We start from the raw sequence: 19,393 nt of genomic DNA, 5'->3' as shown, positions 1-19,393 counted from the left end.
TCCTACCTACATGACTGCCTGCCTAAATATGTCCCAAACCTTCCTACCTACATGACTGCCTGCCTAAATATGTCCCAAACCTTCCTACCTACATGACTGCCTGCCTAAATATGTCCCAAACCTTCCTACCTACATGACTGCCTGCCTAAATATGTCCCAAACCTTCCTACCTACATGACTGCCTGCCTAAATATGTCCCAAACCTTCCTACCTACATGACTGCCTGCCTAAATATGTCCCAAACCTTCCTACCTACATGACTGCCTGCCTAAATATGTCCCAAACCTTCCTACCTACATGACTGCCTGCCTAAATATGTCCCAAACCTTCCTACCTACATGACTGCCTGCCTAAATATGTCCCAAACCTTCCTACCTACATGACTGCCTGCCTAAATATGTCCCAAACCTTCCTACCTACATGACTGCCTGCCTAAATACAATTTACAATTTACAATTTAGGCATTTAGCAGACGCTCTTAATCCAGAGCGACTTACATTAAGCAATAACAAAAAGCATGGCATACATCACATGTATAAAAAGTAGTTATCATGAATCATGCGTAAACTAAGAACGTAACAGTGGAGTATCTATGTAAACTATACATACTATACTATATAATATATTATACATGTGTACTATAAAGTGCTATGACTACATAAAGTGCAATTCTAGAGCTGTCTACATAACAAGCTATAAGTCTGTTTAAAATACTATCTAAGTCTACATAATGTGCTATCTAAGGGGCTAGGCTAGGGCAAGTGCTACGGGCCATGGTGGAGTCTGAAGAGGTGGGTTTTCAGACTACGGCGGAAGATTGGGAGTGAGGCTGCAGTTCTGACTGCAATGGGAAGTGCATTCCATAGTTTTGGAGCCAGAAGGGAGAAGAGTTTGGGACGTGTGGAGCGTTGTCCCAGCGTTTTTAGTGAAGGTACCTCCAGCTTCCCTGCGTTGGCTGATCTGAGTGAGCGGGAGGGTTTGTAGGGTACGATCATACTTGTGAGATATGGGGGGGCCATGCCTTTGGTTGCTTTGAATGCCAGCATCAGAGTTTTGTATTCTGTGCGGGCAGCGACCGGGAGCCAATGGAGCGAGCGGAGAAGGGGGGAGACGTGTGAGAATTTTGGCTGGTTGAAGACCAAGCGTGCTGCGGCATTTTGGATCAGTTGGAGGGGCTTAAGTGCACATGCCGGTAGGCCAGTAAGGAGGGAGTTGCAATAGTCAAGTTTTGACAAGACTGTTGTCTGGATTAGGAGCTGGGCTGACTCCTGGGTGAGGAACGGTCTAATTCGTCGTATGTTGTAGAGTGTAAACCTACAGGATCTAGTGACAGCTGTGATGTGTGTTTTGAACGAGAGCTGACTGTCCAGGACAACACCAAGGTTCCTGGCTGTCGGGACAGACTTTACCAGGGCGTTGTCTACGGAGATAGTTAGCTCCCGCATAGGGCAGGAATATGTCCCAAACCTAAATATGTCCCAAACCTTCCTACCTACATGACTGCCTGCCTAAATATGTCCCAAACCTTCCTACCTACATGACTGCCTGCCTAAATATGTCCCAAACCTTCCTACCTACATGACTGCCTGCCTAAATATGTCCCAAACCTTCCTACCTACATGACTGCCTGCCTAAATATGTCCCAAACCTTCCTACCTACATGACTGCCTGCCTAAATATGTCCCAAACCTTCCTACCTACATGACTGCCTGCCTAAATATGTCCCAAACCTTCCTACCTACATGACTGCCTGCCTAAATATGTCCCAAACCTTCCTACCTACATGACTGCCTGCCTAAATATGTCCCAAACCGCCCCCTAAGGTCTTCCACTGCTGGCCTGCTCGCTTTGCCTAAAAAAATGGCAACTAAAAAATACGGGGAAGCAGCGTTTTGCTTCTACGGGCCGACGGCGTGGAACAAACTCCCACTGTACCTTCGACAGGCAGCCTCTGTAGACCTTTTTAAAGCGCAGCTCAAGACCCACTTCTACACTCTTGCTTTTAATTGATCTTTTAATTTGTTTTTGTTATTCATGTCCTCACTGTATTGCATTACTGCTCTTGTTTATGCCTTGCTTTTCTTTTTTTTCTCCATTGCTCTGTAAAGCACTTTGAGCTGCATTTCATGTCATGAAAGGTGCTATACAAATAAAGTTTTATTTTATTATTACTTCTCACGGGTGTGATTTTTTTTTTTTACGTTTATTCAGACATGCACACAAAGCCACGCATTGCGATTGTTGTCCGTTCATTGGTTTACCTTTTTATTTAGCCAGGGAGAGTTCACTGAGAATACATACCCCTTTTCAGGAGCTGCAGCCAGCCAGTCAGTCAGTCAGCCAGCCATTCCAGCCAGTCAGCCAGCCAGTCAGTCAGTCAGTCAGTCAGCCAGCCAGCCAGCCAGCCAGCCATTCCAGCCAGTCAGTCAGCCAGTCAGTCAGTCAGTCAGTCAGTCAGCCAGCCAGCCAGCCAGCCAGCCATTCCAGCCAGTCAGTCAGTCAGTCAGTCAGCCAGCCAGCCAGCCATTCCAGCCAGTCAGTCAGTCAGTCAGTCAGTCAGTCAGTCAGTCAGTCAGTCAGTCAGCCAGCCATTCCAGTCAGCCAGCCAGTCAGTCAGTTAGTCAGTCAGTCAGTCAGTCAGTCAGCCAGCCATTCCAGTCAGCCAGCCAGTCAGTCAGCCAGTCAGTCAGTCAGTCAGTCAGTCAGCCAGCCAGCCAGCCAGCCATTCCAGCCAGTCAGTCAGTCAGCCAGCCAGTCAGTCAGTCAGTCAGCCAGTCAGTCAGTCAGTCAGCCAGCCAGCCAGCCAGCCATTCCAGCCAGTCAGCCAGTCAGTCAGCCAGCCAGTCAGTCAGTCAGTCAGTCAGTCAGTCAGTCAGTCAGTCAGCCAGCCAGCCATTCCAGTCAGCCAGCCAGTCAGTCAGCCAGCCAGTCAGTCAGTCAGTCAGCCAGCCATTCCAGTCAGCCAGCCAGTCAGTCAGCCAGTCAGTCAGTCAGTCAGTCAGTCAGTCAGTCAGCCAGCCAGTCAGTCAGTCAGTCAGTCAGTCAGTCAGTCAGTCAGCCAGCCAGCCATTCCAGTCAGCCAGCCAGTCAGCCAGCCAGCCAGTCAGTCAGCCAGTCAGCCAGCCATTCCAGCCAGTCAGCCAGCCAGTCAGTCAGTCAGTCAGCCAGTCAGTCAGTCAGCCAGCCATTCCAGTCAGCCAGCCAGTCAGCCAGCCAGTCAGTCAGCCAGCCAGCCAGTCAGTCAGTCAGTCAGCCAGCCATTCCAGTCAGCCAGCCAGCCAGTCAGCCAGCCAGTCAGTCAGTCAGTCAGTCAGCCAGTCAGTCAGTCAGTCAGCCAGCCATTCCAGCCAGTCAGTCAGTCAGTCAGTCAGTCAGTCAGTCAGTCAGTCAGTCAGTCAGTCAGTCAGTCAGTCAGTCAGTCAGTCAGTCAGCCAGCCAGCCAGCCAGCCAGTCAGTCAGTCAGTCAGCCAGCCATTCCAGCCAGCCAGTCAGTCAGTCAGTCAGTCAGTCAGCCAGCCAGCCAGCCAGCCAGCCAGCCAGCCAGCCCACCCACTCACTCACTCACTCACTCACTCACTCACTCACTCACTCAAGCAGGTGTGACAGACAAAAAAACAAACAAAATCCTTTAGAGGAGGAAGGAGGGGAGGAGGAGGAGGAGAGCTTCTCTGTCGAACGAGGGAACCCCTGGAAGGCACTCTCAGTGGGGGTTTCTCAGAGCTCGTCTCAGGGGGGTGGGGGGTGGGGGCTGGGGGGGTGCGGGCGCTGCTGAGCTCGCTGTGATAAATTTGGCCCAACAAACAAACCCAGTGAAGTGAGTCCTTGTCAGCGTTCTCACGGCGCCCGGTGTATACTTTGCCTTTCGAGCTGTGTCGCGCGGCAACGAAGACGGCCCCGATCTATAAAGACACGTCGCTCCGCGCCGCGTCTTGTAGCTTGTAAATCCGTGGGCGTCGCCACACCGCCCGCAACGATAGGTGTAACTTGTGCGTTTGGCGACAGACGAGGAGGAGGAGGAGGAGGAGGAGGAGGAGGAGGAGGAGGAGGAGGAGGAGGAGGAGGAGGAGGAGGAGGAGGAGGAGGAGGAGGAGGCTTTGCTTCCCTGAGTCTCTCCCCGTGGCGCTGCCAAGCTGAGAGGATTAGCGGGGCTGTTTTCTTTCACTTTCTCTTCAGCTCAGGTGACGGAGAGTCTGTCTGTCTGTCTGTCTGTCTGTCTGTCTGTCTCCTGTGGTTTGTAGAAGTGTCAAGAAAGCGCTTTTCTAAACGGCGGCATCGCCCACCGCCTGGCCACTTTGGCTGTCTGTCTGCAATGTGTGTGTGCATGTGTGCGTGCATGTGTGCGTGTGCGTGTGCGTGTGCGTGTGTGCGTGAGTGTGTGCGTGCGTGCGTGCGTGCGTGCGTGCGTGCGTGCGTGCGTGCGTGCGTGTTAGTCTGTGTCCTCAGATCTCAGATCTGTTTCGGCTCTGTGACGGTCCGCCCCCTCGTCTTTGTCAGTTTTCTGAGTCCCGCTTTTTGATTTGACCTTGTCCCCCAAACATCCCCCCCCCCCCCCACATCCCCCCCGCTGTCTGTCTATTCTTTGAGACACAGTACAGCCGTATGTGTCTAGAGACACAGTACAGCCGTATGTGTCTAGAGACACAGTACAGCCGTATGTGTCTTTGAGACACAGTACAGCCGTATGTGTCTAGAGACACAGTACAGCCGTATGTGTCTAGAGACACAGTACAGCCGTATGTGTCTCAGCAAGTACAAAAATAATTGGCATAATTAATGAATCCACTTCTTCGGTGGCGGTGTGACCTGGCGTGTGTCCCTCGCTGTGTGACCTGGCGTGTGTCCCTCGCTGTGTGACCTGGCGTGTGTCCCTCGCTGTGAGAGCAGGCGTCAGTCTCTTCGGTGGCGGTGTGACCTGGCGTGTGTCCCTCGCTGTGAGAGCAGGCGTCAGTCTCTTCGGTGGCGGTGTGACCTGGCGTGTGTCCCTCGCTGTGAGAGCAGGCGTCAGTCTCTTCGGTGGCGGTGTGACCTGGCGTGTGTCCCTCGCTGTGAGAGCAGGCGTCAGTCTCTTCGGTGGCGGTGTGACCTGGCGTGTGTCCCTCGCTGTGAGAGCAGGCGTCAGTCTCTTCGGTGGCGGTGTGACCTGGCGTGTGTCCCTCGCTGTGTGACCTGGCGTTGTCCCTCGCTGTGTGACCTGGCGTGTGTCCCTCGCTGTGAGAGCAGGCGTCAGTCTGTTTGTATTATTCAGGACGGGAACTTAACTTACTTTAGCTGTTGAAAAATAGCAGATCTACAAGTTCATACGAGCTTGTAGATCTGCCATTTTTTTTTTAATCTTGAAGATGTTGGCCACAAATCTTTGAATATATATCGGCAGCCAAATACAGATAATTCTGGGTGTCCTAGACATGGAAAAGGTTTGAGAACCACTGACAGAAACATGAGGTTTTTTCATGAAACTGTCATGATATAGAAGACATTTTGTAGAATCTGTGTTCAGGTCTAAATCGGTTAAAGAGTCACACAGCCCTGGTATCGTTCATTATAATTACAGCGTTGTGTTTTTGGACCGGTCCACATCCCTGTGTGACTCTGGTATCGTTCATTATAATTACAGCGTTGTGTTTTTGGACCGGTCCACATCCCTGTGTGACTCTGGTATCGTTCATTATAATTACAGCGTTGTGTTTTTGGACCGGTCCACATCCCTGTGTGACTCTGGTATCGTTCATTATAATTACAGCGTTGTGTTTTTGGACCGGTCCACATCCCTGTGTGACTCTGGTATCAGGTTTAAGTCGGCCACAGGGTAGGGGATAGGCATGGGTGCTAAAAGGGGAACTGTATACAATGGGTGTATAAGGAGTTGAAGAATAGAGCGCCCTGCTGAAACTGGCCCTTAAGCGCGTACACACTGCCCGCCGCTTTCCCCGCCGTCCTAACCAACACTAACATATAACACCAATAATGGACAAAAGGGGAGACAAGGTCCAAGAGTCACAGGGATTATAATGAACGATACGTTCATTATAATTACAGCGTTGTGTTTTTGGACCGGTCGACATCCTCTAAACGCTCAGAGTCTACAGAAGAGTTCTACACATTCACACGTGCGACCAATACAAGGCCACGGCTCAGACTGACTTCCCAAAGTCACACGTGATTGACAGACAGACAGACAGACAGTGCTGTGACTCATCCGGACATACGGTGCACGCTGATATTTATGCCGCCCTCCTCAAATGTCATTTCATCTCTCCTCACCCTTCCTTCCCTCTCTCCCTCTCGCCGGGGTGCGCACACGCTTATCCGACACACCAACGGACAGACATGCGGAAACAGCGGTCGAACGCGCACTGCTCCCGTGCTCGCGGTTATGGTTAGCGTTTGAGGTATAGGTGGACGTTCTGATGACAGTCGGACCATTAGTGTCTAAACCAGAGCCATCTAATAGAAGAGTTACGACATTGAGGGGGCAGAAACCCAGAGCCATCTGATAGAAGAGTTAGGACATTGAGGGGGCAGAAACCCAGAGCCATCTAATAGAAGAGTTAGGACATTGAGGGGGCAGAAACCCAGAGCCATCTGATAGAAGAGTTAGGACATTGAGGGGGCAGAAACCCAGAGCCATCTAATAGAAGAGTTAGGACATTGAGGGGGCAGAAACCCAGAGCCATCTGATAGAAGAGTTAGGACATTGAGGGGGCAGAAACCCAGAGCCATCTGATAGAAGAGTTAGGACATTGAGGGGGCAGAAACCCAGAGCCATCTGATAGAAGAGTTAGGACATTGAGGGGGCAGAAACCCAGAGCCATCTGATAGAAGAGTTAGGACATTGAGGGGGCAGAAACCCAGAGCCATCTGATAGAAGAGTTAGGACATTGAGGGGGCAGAAACCCAGAGCCATCTGATAGAAGAGTTAGGACATTGAGGGGGCAGAAACCCAGAGCCATCTAATAGAAGAGTTAGGACATTGAGGGGGCAGAAACCCAGAGCCATCTGATAGAAGAGTTAGGACATTGAGGGGGCAGAAACCCAGAGCCATCTAATAGAAGAGTTAGGACATTGAGGGGGCAGAAACCCAGAGCCATCTAATAGAAGAGTTAGGACATTGAGGGGGCAGAAACCCAGAGCCATCTGATAGAAGAGTTAGGACATTGAGGGGGCAGAAACCCAGAGCCATCTAATAGAAGAGTTAGGACATTGAGGGGGCAGAAACCCAGAGCCATCTAATAGAAGAGTTAGGACATTGAGGGGGCAGAAACCCAGAGCCATCTAATAGAAGAGTTAGGACATTGAGGGGGCAGAAACCCAGAGCCATCTAATAGAAGAGTTAGGACATTGAGGGGGCAGAAACCCAGAGCCATCTGATAAAAGAGTTAGGACATTGAGGGGGCAGAAACCCAGAGCCATCTAATAGAAGAGTTACGACATTGAGGGGGCAGAAACCCAGAGCCATCTAATAGAAGAGTTAGGACATTGAGGGGGCAGAAACCCAGAGCCATCTGATAGAAGAGTTACGACATTGAGGGGGCAGAAACCCAGAGCCATCTGATAGAAGAGTTACGACATTGAGGGGGCAGAAACCCAGAGCCATCTGATAGAAGAGTTAGGACATTGAGGGGGCAGAAACCCAGAGCCATCTGATAGAAGAGTTAGGACATTGAGGGGGCAGAAACCCAGAGCCATCTGATAGAAGAGTTAGGACATTGAGGGGGCAGAAACCCAGAGCCATCTGATAGAAGAGTTAGGACATTGAGGGGGCAGAAACCCAGATCCATCTGATAGAAGAGTTACGACATTGAATGGGCAGAAACCCAGAGCCATCTGATAGAAGAGTTACGACATTGAGGGGGCAGAAACCCAGAGCCATCTGATAGAAGAGTTAGGACATTGAGGGGGCAGAAACCCAGAGCCATCTAATAGAAGAGTTACGACATTGAGGGGGCAGAAACCCAGAGCCATCTGATAGAAGAGTTACGACATTGAGGGGGCAGAAACCCAGAGCCATCTGATAGAAGAGTTAGGACATTGAGGGGGCAGAAACCCAGAGCCATCTGATAGAAGAGTTACGACATTGAGGGGGCAGAAACCCAGAGCCATCTAATAGAAGAGTTAGGACATTGAGGGGGCAGAAACCCAGAGCCATCTGATAGAAGAGTTACGACATTGAGGGGGCAGAAACCCAGAGCCATCTAATAGAAGAGTTACGACATTGAGGGGGCAGAAACCCAGAGCCATCTGATAGAAGAGTTACGACATTGAGGGGGCAGAAACCCAGAGCCATCTAATAGAAGAGTTAGGACATTGAGGGGGCAGAAACCCAGAGCCATCTGATAGAAGAGTTAGGACATTGAGGGGGCAGAAACCCAGAGCCATCTGATAGAAGAGTTACGACATTGAGGGGGCAGAAACCCAGAGCCATCTAATAGAAGAGTTACGACATTGAGGGGGCAGAAACCCAGAGCCATCTAATAGAAGAGTTAGGACATTGAGGGGGCAGAAACCCAGAGCCATCTAATAGAAGAGTTAGGACATTGAGGGGGCAGAAACCCAGAGCCATCTAATAGAAGAGTTAGGACATTGAGGGGGCAGAAACCCAGAGCCATCTGATAGAAGAGTTACGACATTGAGGGGGCAGAAACCCAGAGCCATCTGATAGAAGAGTTACGACATTGAGGGGGCAGAAACCCAGAGCCATCTAATAGAAGAGTTACGACATTGAGGGGGCAGAAACCCAGAGCCATCTGATAGAAGAGTTACGACATTGAGGGGGCAGAAACCCAGAGCCATCTGATAGAAGAGTTACGACATTGAGGGGCAGAAACCCAGAGCCATCTGATAGAAGAGTTACGACATTGAGGGGGCAGAAACCCAGAGCCATCTAATAGAAGAGTTACGACATTGAGGGGGCAGAAACCCAGAGCCATCTATAGAAGAGTTAGGACATTGAGGGGGCAGAAACCCAGAGCCATCTAATAGAAGAGTTTGGACATTGAGGGGGCAGAAACACAGAGCCATCTAATAGAAGAGTTAGGACATTGAGGGGGCAGAAACCCAGAGCCATCTAATAGAAGAGTTAGGACATTGAGGGGGCAGAAACCCAGAGCCATCTGATAGAAGAGTTACGACATTGAGGGGGCAGAAACCCAGAGCCATCTGATAGAAGAGTTACGACATTGAGGGGGCAGAAACCCAGAGCCATCTGATAGAAGAGTTACGACATTGAGGGGCAGAAACCCAGAGCCATCTGATAGAAGAGTTACGACATTGAGGGGGCAGAAACCCAGAGCCATCTGATAGAAGAGTTACGACATTGAGGGGGCAGAAACCCAGAGCCATCTAATAGAAGAGTTACGACATTGAGGGGGCAGAAACCCAGAGCCATCTAATAGAAGAGTTAGGACATTGAGGGGGCAGAAACCCAGAGCCATCTGATAGAAGAGTTAGGACATTGAGGGGGCAGAAACCCAGAGCCATCTGATAGAAGAGTTACGACATTGAGGGGGCAGAAACCCAGAGCCATCTGATAGAAGAGTTACGACATTGAGGGGCAGAAACCCAGAGCCATCTGATCGAAGAGTTACGACATTGAGGGGGCAGAAACCCAGAGCCATCTAATAGAAGAGTTACGACATTGAGGGGGCAGAAACCCAGAGCCATCTAATAGAAGAGTTACGACATTGAGGGGGCAGAAACCCAGAGCCATCTAATAGAAGAGTTAGGACATTGAGGGGGCAGAAACCCAGAGCCATCTGATAGAAGAGTTAGGACATTGAGGGGGCAGAAACCCAGAGCCATCTGATAGAAGAGTTAGGACATTGAGGGGGCAGAAACCCAGAGCCATCTGATAGAAGAGTTAGGACATTGAGGGGGCAGAAACCCAGAGCCATCTAATAGAAGAGTTACGACATTGAGGGGGCAGAAACCCAGAGCCATCTGATAGAAGAGTTAGGACATTGAGGGGGCAGAAACCCAGAGCCATCTGATAGAAGAGTTACGACATTGAGGGGGCAGAAACCCAGAGCCATCTGATAGAAGAGTTACGACATTGAGGGGGCAGAAACCCAGAGCCATCTGATAGAAGAGTTAGGACATTGAGGGGGCAGAAACCCAGAGCCATCTGATAGAAGAGTTAGGACATTGAGGGGGCAGAAACCCAGAGCCATCTGATAGAAGAGTTACGACATTGAGGGGGCAGAAACCCAGAGCCATCTAATAGAAGAGTTAGGACATTGAGGGGGCAGAAACCCAGAGCCATCTGATAGAAGAGTTACGACATTGAGGGGGCAGAAACCCAGAGCCATCTGATAGAAGAGTTACGACATTGAGGGGCAGAAACCCAGAGCCATCTGATAGAAGAGTTACGACATTGAGGGGGCAGAAACCCAGAGCCATCTAATAGAAGAGTTAGGACATTGAGGGGGCAGAAACCCAGAGCCATCTAATAGAAGAGTTAGGACATTGAGGGGGCAGAAACCCAGAGCCATCTAATAGAAGAGTTAGGACATTGAGGGGGCAGAAACCCAGAGCCATCTAATAGAAGAGTTAGGACATTGAGGGGGCAGAAACCCAGAGCCATCTGATAGAAGAGTTAGGACATTGAGGGGGCAGAAACCCAGAGCCATCTGATAGAAGAGTTACGACATTGAGGGGGCAGAAACCCAGAGCCATCTGATAGAAGAGTTACGACATTGAGGGGGCAGAAACCCAGAGCCATCTGATAGAAGAGTTACGACATTGAGGGGCAGAAACCCAGAGCCATCTGATAGAAGAGTTACGACATTGAGGGGGCAGAAACCCAGAGCCATCTGATAGAAGAGTTACGACATTGAGGGGGCAGAAACCCAGAGCCATCTAATAGAAGAGTTAGGACATTGAGGGGGCAGAAACCCAGAGCCATCTAATAGAAGAGTTAGGACATTGAGGGGGCAGAAACCCAGAGCCATCTGATAGAAGAGTTACGACATTGAGGGGGCAGAAACCCAGAGCCATCTGATAGAAGAGTTACGACATTGAGGGGGCAGAAACCCAGAGCCATCTGATAGAAGAGTTACGACATTGAGGGGCAGAAACCCAGAGCCATCTGATCGAAGAGTTACGACATTGAGGGGGCAGAAACCCAGAGCCATCTAATAGAAGAGTTACGACATTGAGGGGGCAGAAACCCAGAGCCATCTAATAGAAGAGTTAGGACATTGAGGGGGCAGAAACCCAGAGCCATCTAATAGAAGAGTTACGACATTGAGGGGGCAGAAACCCAGAGCCATCTAATAGAAGAGTTAGGACATTGAGGGGGCAGAAACCCAGAGCCATCTAATAGAAGAGTTAGGACATTGAGGGGGCAGAAACCCAGAGCCATCTAATAGAAGAGTTAGGACATTGAGGGGGCAGAAACCCAGAGCCATCTAATAGAAGAGTTAGGACATTGAGGGGGCAGAAACCCAGAGCCATCTAATAGAAGAGTTAGGACATTGAGGGGGCAGAAACCCAGAGCCATCTAATAGAAGAGTTAGGACATTGAGGGGGCAGAAACCCAGAGCCATCTAATAGAAGAGTTAGGACATTGAGGGGGCAGAAACCCAGAGCCATCTAATAGAAGAGTTAGGACATTGAGGGGGCAGAAACCCAGAGCCATCTAATAGAAGAGTTAGGACATTGAGGGGGCAGAAACCCAGAGCCATCTGATAAAAGAGTTAGGACATTGAGGGGGCAGAAACCCAGAGCCATCTAATAGAAGAGTTACGACATTGAGGGGGCAGAAACCCAGAGCCATCTAATAGAAGAGTTACGACATTGAGGGGGCAGAAACCCAGAGCCATCTAATAGAAGAGTTAGGACATTGAGGGGGCAGAAACCCAGAGCCATCTAATAGAAGAGTTAGGACATTGAGGGGGCAGAAACCCAGAGCCATCTGATAGAAGAGTTACGACATTGAGGGGGCAGAAACCCAGAGCCATCTGATAGAAGAGTTACGACATTGAGGGGGCAGAAACCCAGAGCCATCTGATAGAAGAGTTAGGACATTGAGGGGGCAGAAACCCAGAGCCATCTGATAGAAGAGTTAGGACATTGAGGGGGCAGAAACCCAGAGCCATCTGATAGAAGAGTTAGGACATTGAGGGGGCAGAAACCCAGAGCCATCTGATAGAAGAGTTAGGACATTGAGGGGGCAGAAACCCAGATCCATCTGATAGAAGAGTTACGACATTGAGGGGGCAGAAACCCAGAGCCATCTGATAGAAGAGTTACGACATTGAGGGGGCAGAAACCCAGAGCCATCTGATAGAAGAGTTAGGACATTGAGGGGGCAGAAACCCAGAGCCATCTAATAGAAGAGTTACGACATTGAGGGGGCAGAAACCCAGAGCCATCTGATAGAAGAGTTACGACATTGAGGGGGCAGAAACCCAGAGCCATCTGATAGAAGAGTTAGGACATTGAGGGGGCAGAAACCCAGAGCCATCTGATAGAAGAGTTACGACATTGAGGGGGCAGAAACCCAGAGCCATCTAATAGAAGAGTTAGGACATTGAGGGGGCAGAAACCCAGAGCCATCTGATAGAAGAGTTACGACATTGAGGGGGCAGAAACCCAGAGCCATCTAATAGAAGAGTTACGACATTGAGGGGGCAGAAACCCAGAGCCATCTGATAGAAGAGTTACGACATTGAGGGGGCAGAAACCCAGAGCCATCTAATAGAAGAGTTAGGACATTGAGGGGGCAGAAACCCAGAGCCATCTGATAGAAGAGTTAGGACATTGAGGGGGCAGAAACCCAGAGCCATCTGATAGAAGAGTTACGACATTGAGGGGGCAGAAACCCAGAGCCATCTAATAGAAGAGTTACGACATTGAGGGGGCAGAAACCCAGAGCCATCTAATAGAAGAGTTAGGACATTGAGGGGGCAGAAACCCAGAGCCATCTAATAGAAGAGTTAGGACATTGAGGGGGCAGAAACCCAGAGCCATCTAATAGAAGAGTTAGGACATTGAGGGGGCAGAAACCCAGAGCCATCTGATAGAAGAGTTACGACATTGAGGGGGCAGAAACCCAGAGCCATCTGATAGAAGAGTTACGACATTGAGGGGGCAGAAACCCAGAGCCATCTAATAGAAGAGTTACGACATTGAGGGGGCAGAAACCCAGAGCCATCTGATAGAAGAGTTACGACATTGAGGGGGCAGAAACCCAGAGCCATCTGATAGAAGAGTTACGACATTGAGGGGCAGAAACCCAGAGCCATCTGATAGAAGAGTTACGACATTGAGGGGGCAGAAACCCAGAGCCATCTAATAGAAGAGTTACGACATTGAGGGGGCAGAAACCCAGAGCCATCTAATAGAAGAGTTAGGACATTGAGGGGGCAGAAACCCAGAGCCATCTAATAGAAGAGTTTGGACATTGAGGGGGCAGAAACACAGAGCCATCTAATAGAAGAGTTAGGACATTGAGGGGGCAGAAACCCAGAGCCATCTAATAGAAGAGTTAGGACATTGAGGGGGCAGAAACCCAGAGCCATCTGATAGAAGAGTTACGACATTGAGGGGGCAGAAACCCAGAGCCATCTGATAGAAGAGTTACGACATTGAGGGGGCAGAAACCCAGAGCCATCTGATAGAAGAGTTACGACATTGAGGGGCAGAAACCCAGAGCCATCTGATAGAAGAGTTACGACATTGAGGGGGCAGAAACCCAGAGCCATCTGATAGAAGAGTTACGACATTGAGGGGGCAGAAACCCAGAGCCATCTAATAGAAGAGTTAGGACATTGAGGGGGCAGAAACCCAGAGCCATCTAATAGAAGAGTTAGGACATTGAGGGGGCAGAAACCCAGAGCCATCTGATAGAAGAGTTAGGACATTGAGGGGGCAGAAACCCAGAGCCATCTGATAGAAGAGTTACGACATTGAGGGGGCAGAAACCCAGAGCCATCTGATAGAAGAGTTACGACATTGAGGGGCAGAAACCCAGAGCCATCTGATCGAAGAGTTACGACATTGAGGGGGCAGAAACCCAGAGCCATCTAATAGAAGAGTTACGACATTGAGGGGGCAGAAACCCAGAGCCATCTAATAGAAGAGTTAGGACATTGAGGGGGCAGAAACCCAGAGCCATCTAATAGAAGAGTTAGGACATTGAGGGGGCAGAAACGCAGAGCCATCTGATAGAAGAGTTAGGACATTGAGGGGGCAGAAACCCAGAGCCATCTGATAGAAGAGTTACGACATTGAGGGGGCAGAAACCCAGAGCCATCTGATAGAAGAGTTACGACATTGAGGGGGCAGAAACCCAGAGCCATCTAATAGAAGAGTTACGACATTGAGGGGGCAGAAACCCAGAGCCATCTAATAGAAGAGTTAGGACATTGAGGGGGCAGAAACCCAGAGCCATCTGATAGAAGAGTTACGACATTGAGGGGGCAGAAACCCAGAGCCATCTGATAGAAGAGTTACGACATTGAGGGGGCAGAAACCCAGAGCCATCTAATAGAAGAGTTAGGACATTGAGGGGGCAGAAACCCAGAGCCATCTGATAGAAGAGTTAGGACATTGAGGGGGCAGAAACCCAGAGCCATCTGATAGAAGAGTTACGACATTGAGGGGGCAGAAACCCAGAGCCATCTAATAGAAGAGTTAGGACATTGAGGGGGCAGAAACCCAGAGCCATCTGATAGAAGAGTTACGACATTGAGGGGGCAGAAACCCAGAGCCATCTGATAGAAGAGTTACGACATTGAGGGGCAGAAACCCAGAGCCATCTGATAGAAGAGTTACGACATTGAGGGGGCAGAAACCCAGAGCCATCTAATAGAAGAGTTACGACATTGAGGGGGCAGAAACCCAGAGCCATCTAATAGAAGAGTTAGGACATTGAGGGGGCAGAAACCCAGAGCCATCTAATAGAAGAGTTAGGACATTGAGGGGGCAGAAACACAGAGCCATCTAATAGAAGAGTTAGGACATTGAGGGGGCAGAAACCCAGAGCCATCTAATAGAAGAGTTAGGACATTGAGGGGGCAGAAACCCAGAGCCATCTGATAGAAGAGTTAGGACATTGAGGGGGCAGAAACCCAGAGCCATCTGATAGAAGAGTTACGACATTGAGGGGGCAGAAACCCAGAGCCATCTGATAGAAGAGTTACGACATTGAGGGGGCAGAAACCCAGAGCCATCTGATAGAAGAGTTACGACATTGAGGGGCAGAAACCCAGAGCCATCTGATAGAAGAGTTACGACATTGAGGGGGCAGAAACCCAGAGCCATCTGATAGAAGAGTTACGACATTGAGGGGGCAGAAACCCAGAGCCATCTAATAGAAGAGTTAGGACATTGAGGGGGCAGAAACCCAGAGCCATCTAATAGAAGAGTTAGGACATTGAGGGGGCAGAAACCCAGAGCCATCTGATAGAAGAGTTACGACATTGAGGGGGCAGAAACCCAGAGCCATCTGATAGAAGAGTTACGACATTGAGGGGGCAGAAACCCAGAGCCATCTGATAGAAGAGTTACGACATTGAGGGGCAGAAACCCAGAGCCATCTGATCGAAGAGTTACGACATTGAGGGGGCAGAAACCCAGAGCCATCTAATAGAAGAGTTACGACATTGAGGGGGCAGAAACCCAGAGCCATCTAATAGAAGAGTTAGGACATTGAGGGGGCAGAAACCCAGAGCCATCTAATAGAAGAGTTACGACATTGAGGGGGCAGAAACCCAGAGCCATCTAATAGAAGAGTTAGGACATTGAGGGGGCAGAAACCCAGAGCCATCTAATAGAAGAGTTAGGACATTGAGGGGGCAGAAACCCAGAGCCATCTAATAGAAGAGTTACGATATAGAGGGGGAAGAAACCGAGCGCTGTTCATGCAGCCTGAACTGAGACAAGCTGGAGTTGGAAAATACATTGTTTTCAACGAGGGAGGCGCAAATAAGAGCTACTTTAAGCATGTGTGCAACATGACAACTGTTTTAAAGTATATTGTACAGTAACAACTAACGTCTCTGTAATGTTTATGTTGTACTATTACTACAAAACAATCTAAAATAAAGGGATTTAAGATCATTAAAGCTGGGCTGTATCCCTGATGTCCAATGCATTCCCGCCTACTTCCGGTCCCGGACTTGTCCCAGTTGGTTGTCCCCATTCTCAATAGAAGTCTATGTAGGAGAGCCTCCATTGGACTGAAGCCAATAGAAGTCTATGTAGGAGAGCCTCCATTGGACTGAAGCCAATAGAAGTCTATGTAGGAGAGCCTCTATTGGACTGAAGCCAATAGAAGTCTATGTAGGAGAGCCTCCATTGGACTGAAGCCGATAGAAGTCTATGTAGGAGAGCCTCCATTGGACTGAAGCCGATAGAAGTCTATGTAGGAGAGCCTCCATTGGACTGAAGCCCCATGAAGTGAACGCAGTGTACGTAACTCTGTCTAAATGTCTCTCTCCCCCCAGGTGGGTACGTTCTCCCAGGGTATCCTCCAGGTGCGTTACCCGGTGTGGCCTCTCTCTCTCTCTCTCTCTGTCTCTGTCTAACTCTATGTCTCTCTCCCCCCAGGTGGGTACGTTCTCCCGGGGTATCCTCCAGGTGCGTTACCCGGTGTGGCCTCTCTCTCTCTCTCTCTCTCTCTCTCTCTCTCTCTCTCTCTCTCTCTCTCTCTCTCTCTGTCTCTGTCTAACTCTATGTCTCTCTCCCCCCCAGGTGGGTACGTTCTCCCGGGGTATCCTCCAGGTGCATTACCCGGTGTGGCCTCTCTCTCTCTCTCTCTCTCTCTCTCTCTCTCTCTCTCTCTCTCTCTCTCTCTGTCTCTGTCTAACTCTATGTCTCTCTCCCCCCAGGTGGGTACGTTCTCCCGGGGTATCCTCCAGGTGCGTTACCCGGTGTGGCCCCTCTCTCTCTCTCTGTCTCTGTCTAACTCTATGTCTCTCTCCCCCCCAGGTGGGTACGTTCTCCCGGGGTATCCTCCAGGTGCGCTACCCGGTGTGGCCGCGCTACGGCTCCTTCCTGGAGCAGGTGTCAGACGACCGCCACCTGACCGTGGCCACGCTGGAGGAGAGGCCCTTCGTCATCGTGGAGAGCGTGGACGCCGGCACGGGCACGTGTGTACGCAACACTGTGCCCTGTAGGAGGCAGAGCAACCGCACGGAGAGGTACGTGCACGCACACACACACACACACAACACTGTACCCTGTAGGAGGCAGAGCAACCGCACGGAGAGGTGCGTGCATGCACGCACGCACGCACGCACGCACGCACGCACGCACGCACGCACGCACGCACGCACGCACGCACGCACGCACGCACGCACGCACGCACGCACGCACGCACGCACGCACGCACGCACGCACACACACACACACACACACACACACACACACACACACACACAGAGCAACCGCACGGAGAGGTGCACGCACACACGCAGGCGCCACGCCACATGTGAGAGTACCTCCCCTACAGGGTAGGTACTCTCACAAAAAAACATGCAGTATTCCTGGTCTCTATACTGCCTCCCCATGGCCAGCCGGGGCGGCTGATGGAGGGGGAAAGGAACTTAGGCACTTACTCCATATTGAAGGAAGCATGAGCTCAGTTCGGGGCTCTCCCCACGTTGGCAGAGGGAGAGTATCACCAAAGATTACAGCTTAGGCAGTTTGCACCGGGTGAAAGAATGGGTTACAAAAACCGTGGGATATTATGAGAAAATGTACTTTCTCAACTGCAGCAATTTTTTATGCGATACGCAGAACAAGTATCCTCAAAGTCAAAGTCAAAGTCGTACGATTAGTCACAGACGTTACCGCAGTGAAATTTGTTCTCCGCATTTGACCCATCTCTTGGAACGGTGAGCTCGGGAATCATTAGTTGATTTGACCCCCAATCCAACCCATTCATGCTGAGTGTCAAGCAGGGAGGCATTGGGTCCCATTTTTACAGTCTTTGGTATGACCCGGCCGGGGATCGAACCCCCGACCTCCCAGTTTCAGGGCGGACACTCTAACCACAAGGCCACTGTCTGGTCCGGTTACCCTGGGTTGGTTCCTCTGGTTCACACAAATAATGACGCAGCAAACGAGACAAACAGTAGAAATATTAAGTCTGATGGCGATCATAATTACAACATAGAGAACCATGTTGTTTTCTTCCCTGCAGTGGCACAATAATAAGAAAGCATCGAACATTCAGAAAATCACATTTAGACAAACTGTTTCTGAAATTAAACATTCTCCTCGTAGGCCCAGGCGGTGGCGTAACCGTCTGGGCACCCGACTGGTAATCCAGTCGCAGTGTGCCGCGGGTTCGACTCCCGAGCCTGACACGGCCTTTACTGCATGTCTTCCCCCATCTCTCTCCCGTTTCCTGTCAGCCTACTGTCTGTCCCTTCAAAAAAAAACAACAATAAAAGGCGTAAGCCGCAAAAAAATATCTTAAAAAAAAAAAAAAAAACATTCTCCTCGTAGACCGCGTGGTTAAACCATTCTGGACGGGAACCCCTTTTGGTGTTTTATACTTTAGCTGTGGAAAAATAGCAGATCTACAAGCGCACCGAGTGCCGCGCTACGAGCTTGTAGATCTGCTATTTTTTTGTGAAATCATGAAAATGTGGCGCTAATCTTTGAATATATATTCTTTCAGAGCGAACGTTTTTTAACTCAAATCTTTGTTTCTGGGGGGGGGGGGGGGGGTACCTGGAACAACATATTTTCAGATGGGGGTCGACGGCCAATTACATATAATTTTGGGGGTCCTTGACATGAAATATTGAGCATCACTGATACAGAAACATGAGGTATTTCAGGAAATTGTCAGGATTTTGAAGACATTTTTTTAAATTTCGAATTCAGGTCTAAACGGGTTAATCATTTTATTCCGAGACTGTAAAAAAAAACACAAGTAATTAAAAAGTGTTTGACCTTCTGGATGTTTGACCTTCTGGATGTTTGACCTTCTGGATGTTGATGTTTGACCTTCTGGATGTTTGACCTTCTGGATGTTTGACCTTCTGGATGTTTGACCTTCTGGATGTTTGACCTTCTGGATGTTTGACCTTCTGGATGTTTGACCTTCTGGATGTTTGACCTTCTGGATGTTTGACCTTCTGGATGTTTGACCTTCTGGATGTTTGACAGCGAGGATCTAGATCTCATTTATTGATATTGAGTTGGAGAGTCTTCTTTTCTCCACTAGAACTAGATTTACTTTACAGACACAGCAGTCACGACGCTATATATGCAAACTGCAGCGCGGCACGGGTTGATAATATGAGACTAAAGATCGTCTGGGGGTTTTAATATACCGATAAGTATATGCTGTTTTACCCCCTTGTTTGAACCATTTAAGGTCTATGTTGTAGGCCTACTTTCCACAATTTCCCAAAATAAGTCACTAGACCGGTGC

At 49.7% G+C, this 19,393-nt stretch overlaps 1 protein-coding gene across 1 annotated transcript in view; it reads left to right on the top strand.

The window, feature by feature from the left end:
- The window catches only part of LOC306915937 (glutamate receptor ionotropic, NMDA 2C-like), a gene marked incomplete at its 5' end in the record, with an annotated part of 162,874 nt that overhangs the window by 55,868 nt on the left and 87,613 nt on the right, over window positions 1-19,393 (top strand). Inside the window, one exon of the mRNA XM_079493608.1 lies at window positions 16,933-17,144. Within this exon, the coding sequence (XP_079349734.1) occupies window positions 16,933-17,144 (212 nt within the window). The remainder of the gene's footprint in view (window positions 1-16,932; window positions 17,145-19,393) is intronic.

The sequence above is a fragment of the Electrona antarctica genome (genome assembly GCF_951216825.1).
Source record: "Electrona antarctica genome assembly, chromosome: 22".
NCBI lineage: Eukaryota > Metazoa > Chordata > Actinopteri > Myctophiformes > Myctophidae > Electrona > Electrona antarctica.
The sequence above is the reverse complement of the archived record's forward strand: the minus strand, read 5'-3'. Positions and strand labels throughout refer to the sequence as shown.